General features: G+C 44.0%; 1 protein-coding gene across 1 annotated transcript in view; it reads left to right on the forward strand.

Moving 5' to 3' along the window:
• Positions 1–20,092, forward strand: part of agbl1 (AGBL carboxypeptidase 1) — a 332,335-nt gene that overhangs the window by 109,429 nt on the left and 202,814 nt on the right. The window contains exons 16-17 of the mRNA XM_033050120.1: positions 6,430–6,574; positions 11,699–11,849. Of these exons, the coding sequence (XP_032906011.1) occupies positions 6,430–6,574; positions 11,699–11,849 (296 nt within the window). The remainder of the gene's footprint in view (positions 1–6,429; positions 6,575–11,698; positions 11,850–20,092) is intronic.

The following is a 20,092-nucleotide window of genomic DNA, read 5'->3' on the forward strand; positions in this document are numbered from 1 at the left end:
GGCGACGGTTGGCGGAATCGCTGGTGGAGGCCCGTGAGGGGCTGGAGGAGAGATATGGGCAGCAGCATCGGTGGCTTTCTGAAGACGGTGAAGGTCGGCGACAGTGGCTGTGGTGGCCCCGCCCAGCGAGGAGGTGAGAGTCAGCAGCTGCGGCTGTTTCAGTGGCCCGGGCCTGGGGGTGTGTGTGGGTGTCAATGGGTGTGGGTGGGTCAGTGGGTGTGAGTGAGTGGGTGTGTGTGTGTGAGTGGGTGTGGGTCAGTGGGTGTGGGTGTTGTAGGGGTTTTGTTTCCCTTTACTCCACTTCGGGCCCAACTGACCGAGTTATTCTCTCCCTTGTCGGAGGGTCAAACAGCCACCACTCCATTCGAGCGGTTCCCAAGAGAGAGAATACAACAAAATGGATTCCCCTGGGTTCTAGACCTCGGAATTATGGTGGGATATGATAAAAGGTTGACTTAACCAGAGTGTGCTGATGAGAGAAAACAGAAACCAAGATGGACTCAAAGCAAGTCTAAAATTTACAGGCTTTATTAAACAATGAGAAATTGAATCTCACCAACACTACATAATGCGTGGCTAAACTTATGCTTTAAACTAAGACTATGGAAGGAAAACTATCGGGCACATCGTAAAACTTACTGTACACAATTTTACTTGCAAGTACACCCCCCTTTCCCCTTCTTCTCTCAACCTCTATCCTATTTCGGGAACTTCACCGGGTCACTGGGGTACTTACAGCTAGATTGATGCAGGGTCACGAGCCGTCCAGCAGAGCAGAAAGAGAGAGAGTTCTGGCTTGACTCCTGCTTTTTATACCTGAGTTTCTCCCTTGAAACCCCCAGGTGGTCCTCTGGACAAAAGGGTCTTTTGATGATTCCCATTTTCGATCTGGCATGAACAATAGGCTTCCGATGATAAGGGGTTTGCTGATGTCATGATCCCTCAGCCTGATCGTTATCCCATCGCCTAGATGGGCTCCCATTGTCCCGATGGATGGGTCATCCACGATGGTGATATGTTTTGCTGTTGGGCTGTTTATTCCCGTCTGCTGAGGCTCTGTTCCTTCCTTTGTGTATCCAAGATAATCTCGTTATCTCCATCTCAGCCTTTCCTGCCCACTCCATTCGCATAGTCGTGTAATGCCCAGGCCCACAGACAGGTTCAAAACTTGTTCTTCCTTTGTGGATTGGGGGTTTTTCCGTTGCAGCCAGCAAATCTGGTTTAAAAATGTCCATGTCCTTATCCGAGTTCTTCCATTATTTTGGAGGAATTGCCCCAATAACTTACAGTGTGTGTGCTTGAGTGGGTGTGTGTGTGTGTGGGTGTCAATGGGTGTGGGTGTGTGGGGGGTGTGGGTGGGTCAGTGGGTGCGAGTGAGTGGGTGTGTGTGTGTGAATGGGTGAGTGGGTGTGTGTGTGTGTGGGTGTGTGTGGGTGTATGTGAGTGGGTGAGTGAATGTGTGAGTGTGTGTCTGAGTGTGTGCGTTAGTGGGAGGGTGAATTTTGTAAATGCAGTTAAAACCATTCGATCTGTTGAACGTTAACAGAGTATATACTTGGTGACCTGTTTCCAAATGTTTGTGTTAGCTTAAGAATACTATTAACAATTCCAGCAACAGTAGCTTCTGCAGATAGGTCATTTAGCAAACTCAAGCTGATTAAGAATGATTTAAGGTCTACAATGTGTCAGGAACGTCTTGTGGGTTTGGCCAGGCTAAGTATTCAAAGTCAAAGTCAATTTTATTCGTCACATGCACCCGAAGGTGCAGTGAAATGAATTTGCCAGCAGCGATGCACTTAAAAAGAACACACAATACACAATAAAATTTAACACAAACATCCACCACAGCTTTCTTCACTGTGGTGGAAGGCAACAAGGTTCAGCCAGTCCTCCTCCTTTAAAAAGATACGCAGCTCAAGAGTGATTTCATGGAACAAGAGCTCACCACGTTTTGGCTGAAAGTGATGGACTGTCCTGTTCTTTCGAAGAGGGCCCTGACCCCATTGGTCCAGTCCCCCTCAACTTATCGCTGTGAGGCTGGATTCTCAACTATGGTAACTCTGAAAATGAAGATATGCAATAGGCTTATGATCGACGCTGACATGAGGTGCTGCCTGTCGAGCATTCATCCTCGTTTTGATCACCTGATGGCTGCAAAGCAATTTCAGCCATCCCCATTGACTGAGCATTGGCAGTCATGTTTTAATAAATCAGGCTGTTTTTTTTTCAAGTTTTGTTTCGGAGGTCACGGTACTGACCAAGAATGTCTGAAGGGGTCGTGGGGCCAAAAAGTTTATGAACCACTGATATAGAGGCACAATATAGTTCTCATCATTGTAGTGCCCCAGTTCCTTCAACAAAAGTACACTGTCCACAATGGGGTAGAGGTGAATTAAACAGTACCCTAGCTTGTGGAAGAACTATTCTGAAGCCTGATAACAGAGGGGAAACTGTTCCTGGTGGTGCACACTTTCAAACTTCTCTACTTCCTGTCAGCCAAGCGGGAAGAAGAAGGAATCACCAGGGTGGGCCTAGTCTTGGATTACGTTTCCTTTTCTGAAAAATTTCTCACTTTTTCCTGTACTTTTACAGGCTAGTTTGCCATTGTATTCATACAGAATAAAAATCTTCAGTGTTTAACCTGTTCCTCCTCTGATGTGTAACTCTAACTGCTTCTGGAATGTTTACCAGTCAGATCATTCTCTCGTGTGAATCGAACGGCCAACAAGTGATTACGCAAGGGAGTGTCACTGGAGCCTTTATCAAAAGAGCGCAGTGTCACAGCTGGTGGAGCTGCTGTGTCACAGTGCCAGTGTCATTGGGTTTAATCCTGACTTCCAGTGCTGTCTGTGTTGGATTTGCACGTTCTCCCTGTGACTGTGTGGGTTTTCTCCGGGTGTTCTGGGTTTTCTCCCACACCCCAAAGACGTGCAGGTTTATAGGTTAATTGGCTTCTGCAAATTGCCCCTACTGTGTAAGGAGTGGTTGAGAAAGTGGGGTAACATAGAACTAGTGTGAACGGGTGGTCGATGGTCGTGTGGGCATAGTGGACTAAAGGGCATCTTTCCATCAGTATCTTCAATCAATCAAAAACAGAAATGGTTTATTTTACAAAATGTTTTGCTTTCATCCATTTTCCAATTTGTTTATTAATCAAAGTTGCTCTCATGCAGTGAGGTATTAATAGCACAGGCTGCCTGATACCACAAGATTTGAGAGATTTTTCGGTTGACAGTAAATTGCCTCTTTATTGACTGCCAGGTGGTGCTATCGTTTTTTGTGTAGCTAACACAGAGTATGTGACATGAAACGTATTATGCTTCTGGTTTGTGGTGGCGACTATTTGGAATGTGATTACTGGTGCCCGAGGGCACTACCTTTGTAAAATTTGAATTTTGCAGTGTGAGTTAAGACCTTTGATTCCCTCCCAACAATGGGAATGAGTAATCTGAATTCACTTTAGGAGCGTGTTAAACTAACACTGGAATACAAATTAGTATTAATAGACCAAATGAAGCATAAAGCACTGAACCTCTCATGTTCTGGGCTTTATAACCTCCCAGAGCCTCAACAGCTGCGGGTTTCTGTGCAGCTTCTGTATGTCATCAGAATTTGTGCGATCAGACATCAAGATGGATCGTTATTCAGCGGAGATTAATACTGGGCACCTTTGTAATGCATAGACTGCAGGGGGCTGTAATTACAATATAATCTGTGAGTAGGGTAGACCAAAGATCCTATAGCAAGCAAGATGGCCCACTCAACGAAAAACACGTAGCAGGGTCATGGGCAGATTCATGGGTAAACTTCGGCCCCATTTCCGTAACCGGCTTCCGTCTCCGCACTCCTATCCAAACAAAGATCCTGTAGCAAAGATCCAAAGACCCTAGTGCAAATTTAATACAAACATCAACTCAAACACAGCACATGAGCCAATTATAAAGACATTTAAAAAAAAACTTTACAAAAAAGAAAATTAAAAAAAACATTAAAAAATAGAAATTAACAGAATTATAATTTATTGACATATTAATCATTAACAAAAAATAGAAGAATTATGAATTAACAGAATTATGAATAATGGGTCTAACACTATATCACACACACAAACTGTTCCCCCGCAACACTGATTACACTGTGAGAGGGATATACAATGTCGGGCCGGTTACTGAAATGGTCGACGAAGAGGCTGACGTTCCGCTCCGTTGCGTACTACAAGTCAGCCCATAGGTTTTAGCAGGAGTGCACTATCTTGCTTGCTATAGGATTTTGGGGTAGACGAGTCTGATCAATAGTCATGCTGTGGACCTGGGACAGGGTGGGTACAACACCAGACATTGACTGCACCTTGGGCAGTGGGAATGGATGGACATTATATCTGCATGGATGGTGATTCTACTGGGCTAATAACCTGTTCATTTAAGATAACTTATCTCCGCTGTGAAAGTGACTTGACGAGCTCAGTGATCCTGGTCCGCACACCCCTCACCGTGGAAATGGTACTTCTTATTTTAGTTTCGTTTCGTTTAGAGATACAGCATGGAAACAGGCCCTTCGGCCAACCAAATACATGCCAACCAGCAATCACGTACACTAGCACTATCCTACACACTAGGGACAATTTACAATCTTTACCAAGGCCAATTAACCAAAGTGGGCAGCACAGTGGCGCAGCAGTAGAATTGCTACCTTACAGTGCTAGAGACCTGGGTTTGATCCTGACTACGGGTGTTGTTGTACGGAGTTTGTACATTATCCCCGTGACGTGTGTGGGTTTTCTCCGGGTGTTCTGGTTTCATCCCACACTACAAAGATGTACAGGTTTGTACGTTAATTGGCTATTGTAAAAATTTTAAAATTGTCACTATAATTTGTGTTACTGTGCGGGGATCGCTGGCCCGGCATGGACTCGGTGGTCTGAAGGGCCTGTCTCTGTGTTTTATCTCTAAACTAAACTAAATTAACCTACAAACTTGTATGTCTTTGGAGTGTGGGAGGAAACTGGAGAACCTGGGGGAAGCCTACGCAGTCATGGGGAGAACGTACAAGCTCTGTTCAGACAGCACCTGTAGTCATGATCAAACTCTGGACTTTCAGATCTTTGATAAGGTCACACACAGGAGATTAGTGGGCAAAATTAAAGCTCATGGTATTGGGAGTAGGGTATTGACAAGGATAGAAAATTGGTTGGCAGACAGGAAATAAAGGGTAGACATTAACGGGTCCCTTTCAGAATGGCAAGTAGTGACGAGTGGGGTACCACATGGGTCGGTGCTGGGAACGGAGCTATTTACAATATATGTTAATGATTTAGATGAAGGGATTAAAAATAACATTAGCAAATTTGCAGATGACAGAAAGCTGGGTGGCAGTGTGAACTGTGAAGGGGATGTTATCAGGATGCAGGGTGACTTGGATAGGTTGGGTAAATGGGCAGATGCATGGCAGATGCAGTATAATGTGGATACATCTAAGGTTACCCACTTTGGTGGCAAGAAGAAGAAGGCAGATTATAATCTGAATAGTGTCAGATTAGGAAAAGGGAAGTGCTTGTACATCAGTCACTGAAAATTCCCAATCTGACCTTTCTGTCCTGGGCCTCCTCCATTGTCAGAGTGAGGCCCAGCACAAATTGGAGGGACAGCACCTCGTATTTTGCTTGAGTACCTTACACCCCAGTGGTATGAACGGTGACTTCTCTAACTTCAAATAGCCTTTGCTTTCCCTCTCTCTCCATTCCCTCCCACTTCCCAGTTCTCCCACTAGTTTTACTGTCTCCGGCTACATTCTATCTCTGTGCCTCCCACTCCCCTGACATCAGTCTGAAGAAGGGTCTCGACCCAAAACATCACCCATACCTTGTCTCCAGATACAGGTATGCTGCCTGTCTCCAGCATTTTGTGTCTACCTTCGATTTAAATCAGCATCTGCAGTTCTTTCCTACACTATTAAATTATATGCCAGTCTGACTGTATTTTCATGCCAGCCAGTCACTAAATCCAATGAGTTTCACAACATGCCTTCTTCTTCTTCTTGCATTTGAGGCAGCAGAGGTTATGTAACGCCCTCCAGGCGCTGTAGCCAGTTCGATGTGCTGTTGTCAAGAGCCGTTGGGTCTACCCCCCACCAGGGGGGCGGAGGACAGAGCAGTCGAAAATGACGTGCTGCGTTGTTTACTGGTCTGTCAGTATGCACGTGGTATGGTAAATGCTTGTGGGATATACATACTGTTCATCAGTAACCTGCAGAGCTGAGATGTGCAGTTGAGCATAGTTCATACAAAATAGATATCATGTGTCAGCCACATAGGCAAAGCATACCTGCGTATGAAACATAATCAATGGCTGTACTCTCATGTTATTTGAAACACAACATTTTTGACAAGTGGATCAAATGGTTGTCTTGCTGAGTATTATTCTGTTCCCTCAGAAATCATTATTTCACTCAAGGAGCAGAGGGTAAAGGAGGAAAAGAGACAGCGTTTTACACTTTGACGTTCAACATCACGTTCCCGCATTCAAAGGATGTCTGCTATCTGGCATACCACTACCCGTACACCTACTCAACGCTAATGGTATGTGGCTCTCTTATAAAACAATGGGCCGGTATTGCAACATCACTTTAACAAGAATCTGAGGGGTAATTTTTTCACACAAAGGGTGGTGGGTGTATGGAACAAGCTGCCACAGGAGGTAGTTGAGGCTGGGACTATCCCAACATTTAAGAAACAGTTAGACAGGTACATGGCTAGGTCAGGATTGGAGGGATATGGGCCACATGCAGACTGGTGGGACTAGTGTAGATGGGACACGTTGGCCGGTGTGGGCAAGTTGGGCTGAAGGGCCTGTTTCCATACTGTATCACTCTGTGACTAGTGTAGATGGGACACGTTGGCTGTTGTGGGCAAGTTGGGCTGAAGGGCCTGTTTCCACGCTGTATCACTCAGTGACTAGTGTAGATGGGACACGTTGGCCGGTGTGGGCAAGTTGGGCTGAAGGGCCTGTTTCTACGCTGTATCACTATGACTCTATGGCTATCTGATTACATCTGCAGAACAAAGAGTCATGGAGTCACAAGTTCACAAGTTCACAAGTTAGAGGAGTAGAATTAGACTATTCAGCCAATCGAGCCTACTCCGCTATCCAATCATAGCTGAACTCTGCCTTTTAATCCCATTTTCCTGCCTTCTCCCCATAACCTTTGAGACCCATTCTAATCAAGAATTTGTCTATCTCTACGTTAAAAACTATCCACTGACTTGGTCTCCACAGCCCTCTGTGGCAATGAGTTCCACAAATTAACTACCCTCTGACTAAAGAAGTTCCTCCTCACCCCTTTCTAAAAGAGCGGCCTTTAATTCTGAGGCTATGACTTCTGGCCCTGGAATCTCCCACCAACAGAAACATCCTTTCCACATTCACTCTATCTGTGCCTTATGTTATTCTGTATTCTGTCCCCCTTCAACCTTCTAAACAGTGAATAGTGGCCCAGTGTTGTCAAACGCTCATCATGTGCTAACCCACACATTCCTGGAATCTTTCCTGTACACCTTTACTGGATCCTCTCCAGAGCCAGCACATCCTTCCGCAGATATGGGGCCTAATTGTGCTCACAGTAATCCAAATGCAGCCTGACCAGCACCTTATAGAGCCTCAGCAATACATCTCTGTTTTTGTATACCAGTCCTCTTGATATAAATACTAGCATTGAATTTGCTTTCTTCATACAGCAAGGAAACAGGCCCTTTGGCCCAACCTGTCCATGCCATCCAGGATGCATGATCTACGCTTGTCCCACCTGTCCGCATTTGGCCCGTATCTCTCTCAACCTTTCCTATCCATATACAATAGCTGTCGGATTATCTTTAAACAGTCGGCAGATGTAATGAGCAATCTATCCCATTTTAAGATGATCATAACAATTATCAAAGCCATCAAAGTAGAAAATAGAATTACATTTCTCAGTAGAACATGAAAGATTTGTGCAGAAAGCAGTAATTAATTAACATCCTATAGAACCTGAGGCTCAGCTGAAACATATTCCACCTTGAATTTCTCCAACTGATGGTGACACTGATGCCACTATCTTTGCTGTCCTGGCTAGCATTAGTAGACCTTGGCGATGGACATCTGAGACAAAGTGTCCATGTTTTATTATTGTGCACACTCCATTACTAACTCATGGTTTGTTCCTTAATTACAGTTTATTTGTCCTTGTTAATCATTCTTCTCACTTTGTTATGCTAATGAATATCTCGGTTATTCAGCAACTTGATGGTGGGAGCTGATCACTTCACTACCAATGCATTTTGGTTCCAGAAAAACTGCCAACATATTTTTAGGGAAATTGCTGGCTTTGATACTGACAGTGGGCTCCTTTGTAGTGTCCTCCTGAATCAGACAGCCCAGCCCCTGAGCATGCCTGGATCCACAGAGAAGTGATACATCTTCTATGGTCCATTGAGCTGTAGCGTTAACTCTATTTCTCACTGCACAGATGCTGCCTCATCTTAGTTTAGTTTAGTTTAGAGATATAGCACAGAAACAGGCCCTTCGTCCCATCGGGTCCACGACGACCAGCAATCCCCACACATTAACACTATCCCCACACACACTAGTGAGAATTTACATTTATATCCAGTCAATTAACCAACAAACCTGTATGTCTTTGGAATGTGGGAGGAAACCGGAGCAGCCGGAGAAAACCCACGCATTGACAGGGAGAACGTACAAACTCCGTACAGACAGCACCCGTAGTCAGTTTTGAACCCGTGTCTCTGGCGCTGTAAGGCAGCAACTCTACCGTTGTACCACCGTGCTGCCAAGCACAACCTGGTGGGCATTTCCAGCACTTACAGCTTCTAGTTCTGATTTTTATCAACTGTGAGTTTTTTTTCTTTTCAATTTACTGCCCTCTGGATGGGAGAGGTTTATAGGGAATGCCAAACATTTTCCAACAAGAGCAGATGGGCTTAGATGGAACACTTTGGTCCACATGGAAGAATGGGGCCGAGGCCTGCTTCCCTGCTGCATGACATTATGATTCCATGACTATATGACTCCTAGTCTGTCCTGTGTGTGATTTCAAGCCGAGAGCAATGTAGTTAACTCTGACAATCTCAGATGTTCAGGGGTTAGAGAAAGCTAATGAATGCTGGCCTGTCCATGATGTCCTCAACCTGTGATTGAAAACATAATAAACACTATCACGGTGGCGCAGCGGTAGAGTTGCTACCTTACAGCGCCAGAGACCCTGGTACGATCCTGACTACAGGTGCTGTCTGTTTGGAGTTTGTACGTTCTCCCCGTGACCTACGTGAGTTTTGTCCGAGATCTTCAGTTTCCTCCCACAAAGACGTACAAGTTTGCAGGTTAATTAGATTAGTATAAAAATATTAAATTGTTCCTCGTGTGTGCAGGTCAGTGTTAATGTGAGGGGATCGCTGGTCGGCGCAGACTCGATGGGCCGAAGGGCCAGTGTCCGTGCTCTATCTCGAAACTAAACTAACCAATGAATTCCTTCAACTTGGAGACCAAGATGTGGTTTTACCCCCATGCTTCATAATGATCTGCTGACAATCTAAGTTGTTTCATTTAGCTTTCAAACATATTGAGCACTGAGTGGCACAAAAGATTTTTAATCATTTGGAAATGTGAGCCACAACGATGGAAATCAGCCATCATTTTACAGCAGAGTTTGTTGCAAACGTACTTTAGATTAGATTTCCCTGTAAACTAAAATTGGATTTCTTTCTTCAAGTAAAATGCTATTGAAATGGAATCAAGTGTCGAGTTTGTTCTCAATAAAACAGTTATTTGAATAGTAAGATATTTCAGATTATTTCGCTTCCTGCTGACAAATTATTTTGATGCCCTGCAGAGTGTGATGCTGCTTCTTCACCACATATATGATGGAGCACTTTTTTCTAAATAATCTTTGAAGCACATGTAAACTGCACCATTGCAACCTGATTTCTAACTCAAAGTGGGGCTCAAATTTAATCTATGACACCAGCATTAACACAGCACTTCACCTCCTACATAATTCAATATAAAGAAAGATTATGTTGCATGGAATCTTCCTTGAGCTCACATTTCATGAGGCACTTTATCACAATATAAAGGTCTTTAACATGTAGTCATTTGTGGGTAATTTGTAGCTGCATTTCTTCAGCAGTAACAAATTAAATATATGTTTGAGTATGGTGTTGGTTGAGGGCAGAAATATAATCTGGTCATTAAACATGAACCCTGTGCTCTCCAAACAGCACCATGGGACTTCTTACACTTGTGTCAGGCTTCAAGTATATCCACAGTTTGATGTGTCATCCTCATTTAGAAACATGTCCTCTGGCCCACTCCTGCCTCCCTCAGCAAGTCGGCAGTCTCTGATATTTCTTCATTGGGTTTATCCTATTTTTCTAAAGATGCTGAACGTTGCTGAGTGGAACTCTACAGCAAACAGTATCCAGCTGCCTCCTCTCGAGTGGTTACTTCAGTTAGAACGAGCCAGTGGTCATTAGCCAAGATCTTCTCTGTTGCTGTTTGGAGTCATTTAATGATCAGGCAGAAGAGGGTCACAAATAAATAGCAGTTTGAGTTGAGAACCAGTGACTGGACCTAGAACACAGAACAATACAGCACAGGAACAGGCCCTTCAGCCCACAATGTTTGTGCTGGACATGATGCCGTTAAATGAGTCTCTGCCTGCACATGATCCATGTATGTCCCTGCATATCCAAGTGCCTATCTAAAAGCCTCTTAAATGCCACTATCACATCTCCCTCCACCACTACCCCTGGCAGCACGTTCCAGGCACCCACTGCTCACTAAATAGTTTGCCCCGCACATCTCCTCTAAAGATTCCCTCTCTCATCTTAAAGCTATCACCCCAGTTTTTGATATTTCCACCCTGAGCAAAATGTTCTAACAGTCTATGCCCGACATAATTTTATAAACATCTATCAGGTCTCGCATGAGTCTCTGGCATTCCAGAGCAAGTAATCATGTTGTCTAACCTCTACTTACAGTTAATTCCCTCCAATCAAGCAGCTTTCTGCTTAACCTCATCTCCACCCTCTCCAAAACTTCCTTCCTGTTTTGGGGCAATCAAAACTACACACAACACTCCAAATGGAACCTGACCAAAGTCCTTTCAAGCTGACTTCCTAACTCTTATACTCAATGCCCTGACTCATGAAGCAAGCATGCCAATGCTTTCTTTACATGTGATCTTCTCTGCTCACTGTGAGGGATCTGTGGTAATAATCAACCTTAACCTGTGTAGGAAGGACCTGCAGATGCTGGTTTAAACCGAAGAGAGACACAAACAGCTGGAGTAACTCAGCGAGACAGGCAGCATCTCTGGATAGTGTGAAGAAGGGTCTCGACCCGAAACGTCATCCATTCTTTCTCTCCAGATATGCTACCAGTCCCGCTGAGTTACTCCAGCTTTTTGTATCTATCAACCTTTACTTACTGGTTTCAGATAGAACTTTTTAAATACCAGATTATTCCCTCAGCTGAAGAAATTCATATTTTTCCCAGAAGTCTGGAAATATAGCAGGAAATCCTAGACAAGCATTTGTATAAAGGAGCAAAATACAAGTTGCTGGAGGAACTTGTATGTTGCTCCAGATTCCCACCTGCAGTGCCTCTTGTATCTCTATCTACATCAAGGTCTATTCTGTTTCCTTCAGACTCACCTGTACCTGCTGGAACAGTCGATCAATAGTGATCAAGTTTACTTCAGGCACCAAGTGTTGTGTTCCACGCTGGGCGGTAACGACTGCCCAGTTATCACCATTACCGCAACCCCTGGCACCCAACCTGAACAGCTGCAACAATTTTGTAAGTAAACTTATTTCAAGCTTTTCTTCCATTTGGTTTCAAATCTTGGCATACCTCGCCAAGGTAATGTGTGGGTGGGCCATGCACTGCTCTGATTGGGATTATCTTGTGCCTTCATGTAGACATGTTTCTCATGGAGAGATGGGGATGGTGTCCGAGAGCCACAGGGAGGCTTTAGCCCACTGAGTCCACGCTGACCTTCAATCACCCTTTTACATCAACCTCCCAATGAATCCCCTTTTTCATTCCCCCACACTGCCATCAACTCCCCCCAGATTCCACCACTTACCTTTAGACATTAGACATTAGACATACAGCGTGGAGACAGGCCCGAGTCTGCACCGACCAGTGATCCATGTCCACCAGCATTATCCGACACACCAGGGACAATTTTACAGTTTTACCAAAGCCAATTACAAACCTGTACATCTTTGGAGTGTTCCCGGAAACTGGAGCACCTGGAGAAAATCCTCACAGGGAGAACGTACAAACTCCGTACAGACAGCACCCGTAGTCAGGATCGAACCCGAGCCTCTGGCGCTGTAAGGATGCAACTCTACCCCTGGGCCATGCGATTGAACCCAGGTGTCTGCCGTTATGAAACAGGGATTCTATCAGTCCCACTGTTATCATTTAAAGTGGACAAGAGATCAGTGCTCGGTGAAGACTTGCGGGCGTTGCACGATTTATTTTCATATAATGGTTGACAGAATTTGAAGAATTTCAGTGCAATTATGCGGGGTAGGATTGGTCTGTCCAAATATGAATGTCTTCATTAACATAATCTTTAAATGCTAAAATTATGCTGGGTTTGCTAATTATTATATGTGTCCAATTATTATTATTATCTGTCCAAACTGAGAGAAGAGGCATTTAACATCGCTAAACAGCACCTGTCTGTTGCAAGTGAGTTAAGTACACACCAAATCACTGTTACAATCCTTGTTACATTTGCATTGTTGAAAGGAACTTTCTTATGGGCCTGTCCCACTTACGCGACTGTTTCAGCGACTGCCGGCACCCATCATAGGTCGTTGCAGGTTGTCAAAAATTTCAACATGTTGAAAATCCAGCGGCGACCAGAAAGACGCTACGACTCTTTGGGCGACTGATGTGTAGATGTGGGTCTTGTTACTTTTTTGGTCTGACAGTACGGCAAACCCAACTCCTCGTACATTGCAAAACATACTTGGCTAATAAGTTACAATTATGATTATTACCCTCACTATGACATGACCACAGGTAATACTATGGAAATTAGCTGCATTACCGTGCACAGAATTTGTAATTATTTTTTACAATAAATTACTTCTGGCTCTCCTTAAATTATTGAATTTCTGTGGACTCTGGAACTGTAGTAATTTGCCTAATGATAGCAGCTACAAACACATGGGTTGGGGGCAGAAGTTGGCTGCCCAGCTACTCAATAAAATCATGGCCATCTGAGTGCAATGATGATTGAGTTTCGCCCCCAGCTCCGTAATCCCTCGCTTCAAGAATATAGGTTGAGCTTATTGTCACATGTACAGGTACAGTAAAATAGCTTGTTTTGCATGTTATCCTATCAGATTAGACACTGGGGTTGGAGATTGCAACCTTCACGTGGTCTGCCCTGTTTCGACGAATGCAATCAACCTGGCGTGCACAATCAAATGAGGTCAAATAGAACAAGTTGGCCTAAGACTTTAGGCTGTGCACGCCATATGCAAGAAGAATAAGATTAGACACTCTGTACATAGACACAATCAGTTCAAACTCAAGTACAATAGATAGAGCAAAGGGGGAAGATGCAGAATATAGTTCCCACCATTGTAGCACATTGTAGCTCATCAGTTCCTTAGATAAAGTCTAATATTCTCAATGGAGTATATGTGAATCAACAAGTTCCCTAGCTTGTGGAAGGACTCTTCAGAAGGCTGATAGCAGAGGGTAAGAAGCTGTTCTCGAGTCTGGTGGTGTACGCTTTCAAGCATCTGTACCTTACGCCAGACATGAGTAGGGAATAAAAGGAATGTGGGAGAAGTGATTATGTTGGCTGCTTTTCCGAGGCAGCGTGAAGTACAGATGGTTTGAAGCCTGGTCAGCGCAATGGACTGGGCTACACCTACAACTCTCTGCAATGTGGTCTTGAGCAGAGTTGTTCCCAAACCAAGCTGTAATTCGGTGCGACAGTGTGCTAACTATGGTGCATCTGTAGAAGTTTGTAAAAGTCACTGGAGACATGCCAAATTTCCTCAGTCTCCTCATAAAGTAGAGGCGTTGGTGTTTCGTCTTGGCTGTCGCATCTGTGTGGTTAGCCACGACAGATCATTGGTAATATTAATGCCAGGGAACTTGAATCTTTCAACCATTTCTAGATCGGCACCATTGGTATTGGTTGGGGCATGTACTCCACCACCCATCCTGAAGTCAATAACCTTCTCCTTCATCTTGCTGGCATTGAGGGAGAGGTTGTGGATATGCGATTCGGTCTAAAGTTTCCTCTCAAGACAATCACTCCACACCCCACTCCCCCCATCACTCCACTCCCCACTCCCCCACCACTCCATGCCCCACTCCCCCCACCACTCCATGCCTCACAGCCGGTATCAGCCGAATAAATCTTCTTTCAAATATACCAACGCATAATATCCTTTCCTAGAGGGACTGTCACCGTATTTCAGATGTGATTTTAGTTTTAGTTTTAGAGATGCAGTGTAGAAACAGGCCCTTCAGCTCCCCGAGTTCCCACTGGCCAGTGATCCCTGCACACTAATGGTATCCAGTTCAGTTCAATTCAGTTCCTACACATTAGGGATAATTTACAATTTTAACAAGCCAATTAGCCTACGTCTTTGGAGTGTGGGAGGAAACCGAAGAACCCAGCGAAAACCCACACAAGTCACAGGGAGAACGTACAAACTCCGTACAGATAGCACCCATAGTCAGGATCGAACCCGAGTCTCTGACGATATGAGGCAGCAACTATACCGCTGCGTCACCGTGCCGCTCAATGGACTTCTCCAAAGTATCAGGCATTTGAAGCTCACCTTAGTATTCATTTTCTCTAGAATACCTCTCAGTTATTCTGTGAGCTTTCCTGATTACTTATTGCACCTGAATATTGTCCTTTCTATATCATATAGAGCTGCACTCAAATTCCTCATACCGGATCACCAATCTCTCGCCATTTAGGTAACCTGCATTATCCCACAGAATACTACAACCTCATCTTAACCAGTCATTTGACCTCATTCAAAGATAGACACAAAAAGCTGGAGTAACTCAGCGGGGCAGGCAGCATCTCTGGTGAGAAGGAATAGGTGACGTTTTGAGTTGAGAGCCTTTTTCTGACTGAGAGTCAGGGGAAAGGGAAACAAAAGATATAGATGGTAATATGGAGAGATAAAGAACAATTAATGAAAAATATGCAAAAAAAGTAAAGAATAATAGTAAGATTAAACGAGAACTTACCAGTTTGAAGTTTGATCTTGATTTTATGAGGAGTTACGATGAGCGATTACGTGAAGAAGGGCCGTCCGTTTGCGTGCGCGTCAATCTTCAAAGCAGCGGTGTTAAATCACAGATAAAAATAAGACCTGAGAATAGTAAGATCGTGAAGAAACTAGAACTTCCATATGACCTTGATAGTATGAGAGTGGGAGCGGAGGGCACGTAATCGCTCATCGTAACTCCTCATAAAATTAAGATCAAACTTCAAACAGGTAAGTTCTCGTTTAATCTTACTATTTTACTTCGGAGTCACGTGAGTGACTACGTGAAGATTTCAAAGCTGTGATTTTACGCTGGTTAAAAATCCAGGCGTCACACACTGAATGGATTGACCATGGATGCGTGTAATCATTAAAGCATTCAGACATTACGTAGTTAAGTAAAGACACTGATGCTTTAAATGAAAGAAAAGTTTTAAAAAAAAATAGTTACCTCTCCCAACCTTGGGGGGAAACTAAGGGACAGAACTTAAAATGGTACGTGCAAACACCCCCAGTCCGGTTATGGGTTTGTTATAAAACCGGTGGACCGTTATTTCATTCTTTCCATCCTGCAGCCACTAGGATGTCTTCAAGGGGCATGTCCATAGCTCTTGCTGCCGACGTAGATGCAGCCCTGGTGGAGTGAGATTTAACGATATAAATGTTCACTCCTGCTACCGCCATTACCGTGTACCTTGGCCTTGGAGGTAATAAATTGTAAATTCCCTTCATGAATTTTGTTGTAAAGGGGTGCGTTCCTATCGACCCGTGCCCTGCTTGCAGTATCAGATAGGAGGAGAGTGCGCCTCTGGCACTATAGATTGCACTATAACTTTGTTTATACTTATAGTACAGAGTTGATAGGAACTCCAAGACATCCGTTATCCGAACTGTGTTGTATTTGTTCGGACAGTCCTATGCCTTGAAATGGCCTCCTCAGAATCTGCAGACCAACAAGTTAATACGTTCATGTAGTGGATGATTATTCCCAGTAACTGGGTTCACTAGGAGGTACCTGCTCTTGGGTACAGCCATAACTGGCTGGACTATAGTTCCCAAAATGTTTTGGGAACCAGGCTTGAGTAGGCCAATCTGGCACTAACAATATGCCTGTGGCTTAGTCTTGCTTGATTTTGGTCAAGCATCGGTTTGTGAGACAAATTGGCGGAAAGCATACATAAACATTCTTCCCCAATTGAGGGAGAAAGCATCCACTGCCTTTGCTCCTGGATCCAGCTCACAGGACACATATCTGGGTAACTGATGGTTTAGTCCAGATGCAAACAGATCAATGTCTGGTATGCCAAATCGTGTAGTTATTTCGTTAAATACTGCCTGATTCAACATCCATTCTGTGTTATTATTAAACATTCATGATCCAGAAACTGTCACCGTGTTATATCTACCTCGTAGATAGATTGCTGTTTCCCAAATATTCCTCTCGATACACCAGTACCAAATGAGGCTCGACAATCTGTCGTAAGATACAGATTTTATACCACCCTTGTGATTGATATATGCCACCGCAGTGGTGTTATCAATCTGAATTTGAACAAACACTGGTTATACATTGCTCCAAAACCTTGAGTCCATATTGTGCCCCCAACAATTCTGGGTAATTGATACCATGTGTTGGGGAATTACAGACTCCTGCTCATTCCATCTGCCCCCACAGCTCTAGACTGTGTTTGTGGCTCCCCATCCTTAGCCACTTGCATAGGTCTGAAGAACCCCCGATGGCTTTCGAGCAAAATTTCCCTTGAGCTGTCCCACGTTCGTTATCCACCATAGTTATTCAACAATGGCCTCTGCTGGCAATCCATAGTTTTGCCAATTTGGCCTACATGGAATCTGAGTGTTCGTTCCTTTGCTCGCTGTAAATTCTGGTAATGCAAAGGCCCGTGACGTACTGCTGGAAATGCAGCTACTATTTGCCAATTACACTCGCTGTTTGCCTGATAGATGGCTAGTATTTGACAGGTCATAGCAGGCTTAATTAAATATTGTTGTTTGCCCCTAGGCAAAGTTCCCAACATATTTACTGTTTTTGATAGTAAATTGTAGGTAATCAATGACCCTTGTAGGTATCAATTTTGATTTAACTGGATGGATGAGGTAACCAAGTCTTTCAAACAGGGTTTTGGTTTGCTTTGACTGATGCTTCTGCCAATTCTTGGTGACTCCAAAATGAAAAATGTCCTCCAAATATGCCATTACTATGTGGTTCTGAGACCTTTGTAGACCCAGAATTGGTTTCCGTAGTTTTGTCAATAGTCTAGGAGCTGATGTCAACCCATTTGGCAGAGTCATGCCATCCAGTTAAACTTCAAATATCTCCTGTTCTTAGTGAATAGACATCGAATAGTATGCATCTTTGAGGTCGATGCATGCCATATGACCATTTTATAGGAAGTTCCTATAAAACAGTTGTCAGACCGCAACAAAATTTGCTGTTCTGAAAGTCTGTACTACACAAATGGGTTAAACCTGGATGAAGTGACATCCTCCATCTGTCACCTGTCCTGAAAGGCAATCCTGCCCATAATACTGGGCCTGCCTTGGAGACAACTCCGGTCCGAGTTCCAAGTCTGCTTGGAACCTATGTATGTTGTGAAGTAAACATAATCACATGTTATTATCTGTTTTTTAAAAACAGATCTGAAATTCATGTTATTGTCATTTTGAACAAAAACACAAGAGTAGAATTACCAACATGTAACTGGTCCACAATCCCTTGTTTCAGTAAGCCCAGACCCACCTACCTCCATGGCTACCGGTGGTCTTGTGGTAAGCCCAAAGGCCCCTGATGCGGGTTCCTTTTCTCTCCTTGATTGAGAGTAAGACTGGTAGGGAGTGTAGATTCCATGTTGGTCTGAAAAACTCATCATACTGAGCCTGCCTTGTAGGACAATTCTGGCCATAATTCTGAGTCTGCCTTGAAGACGACTCTGATCATATTTCCATGCCCAGCTTTCAAGCTACCATATAATCATATAAACCATATAACAATTACAACACGGAAACAGGCCATCTCGACCCTTCTAGTCCGTGCCGAACACATATTCTCCCCATGTCCCATATACCTGCGCTCAGACCATAACCCTCCATTCCTTTCCCGTCCATATAACTATCCAATTTATTTTTAAATGATAAAAACGAACCTGCCTCCACCACCTTCACTGGAAGCTCATTCCACACAGCCACCACTCTCTGAGTAAAGAAGTTCCCCCTCATGTTACCCCTAAACTTCTGTCCCTTAATTCTCAAGTTATGTCCCCTTGTTTGAATCTTCCCTACTCTCAGTGGGAAAAGCTTATCCAAGTCAACTCTGTCTATCCCTCTCATCATTTTAAAGACCTCTATCAAGTCCCCCCTTTACCTTCTGCGCTCCAAAGAATAAAGCCCTAACTTGTTCAACCTTTCTCTGTAACTTAGTTGCTGAAACCCAGGCAACATTCTAGTAAATCTCCTCTGTACTCTCTCTATTTTGTTGACATCCTTCCTATAATTAGGCGACCAAAATTGTACCCCATACTCCAGAATTGGCCTCACCAATGCCTTGTACAATTTTAACATTACATCCCAACTTTTATACTCAATGCTCTGATTTATAAAGGCCAGCACACCAAAAGCTTTCTTTACCACCCTATCTACATGAGATTCCACTTTCAGGGAACTGTGCACAGTTATTCCCAGATCCCTCTGTTCACCTGCATTCTTCAATTCCGTACCATTTACCATGTACGTCCTATTTTGATTTGTCCTGCCAAGATGTAGCAACTCACACTTATCAGCATTAAACTCCATCTGCCATCTTTCAGTCCACTCTTCCAACTGGCATAAATCTCTCTGTAGACTTTGAAAATCTACTTCATTATCCACAACCCTACCTATCTTAGTATCATCTGCATACTTACTAATCCAATTTACCACACCATCATCCAGATCATTGATGTACATGACAAACAACAGTGGACCCAACACAGATCCCTGTGGCACCCCACTAGTCACTGGCCTCCAACCTGACAAACAACCATCCACCTTTACTCTCTGGCATCTCCCATTCAGCCACTGTTGAATCCATCTTGCTACTCCACCATTAATACCCAACCATTGAACCTTCTTAACCAACCTTCCATGAGGAACCTTGTCAAAGGCCTTACTGAAGTCCATATATACAACATCCACTGCTTTACCCTCATCAATTTCCCGAGTAACCTCTTCAAAAAATTCAAGAAGATTAGTCAAACATGACCTTCCAGGCACAAATCCATGTTGACTGTTCCTAATCAGACCCTGTTTATCCAGATGCTTATATATATTATCTCTAAGTATCCTTTCCATTAATTTGCCCACCACTGACATCAAACTAACAGGTCTATAATTGCTAGGTTTACTCTTAGACCTCTTTTTAAACAATGGAACAACATGCGCAGTACGCCAATCCTCCGGCACTATTCCCGTTTCTAATGACATTTGAAATATTTCTGTCATAGCCCCTGCTATTCTACACTAACTTCCCTCAATGTCCTAGGGAATATCCTGTCCGGACCTGGAGACTTATCCACTTTTATATTTCCTCCGGCTCCATTGGCCCACCGAGTCTGCACCGACCAGCAGGGGCGGAAAACCCGGGTGTGGGGGGGGCAGAAGGGATACGTCCCCCCCATGTTTTGAGAGGTGGGGGACATCCCCCCCAAGTTTTTGTAATCCCGATTTTAAAATCTCCGCTTTTAGCGCTGGATTGAGCTTCTGAAGCCTCGCGCGCGT

Source organism: Amblyraja radiata, chromosome 34 (assembly GCF_010909765.2).
Source record: "Amblyraja radiata isolate CabotCenter1 chromosome 34, sAmbRad1.1.pri, whole genome shotgun sequence".
In the NCBI taxonomy this organism is placed as follows: Eukaryota; Metazoa; Chordata; class Chondrichthyes; order Rajiformes; family Rajidae; genus Amblyraja; species Amblyraja radiata.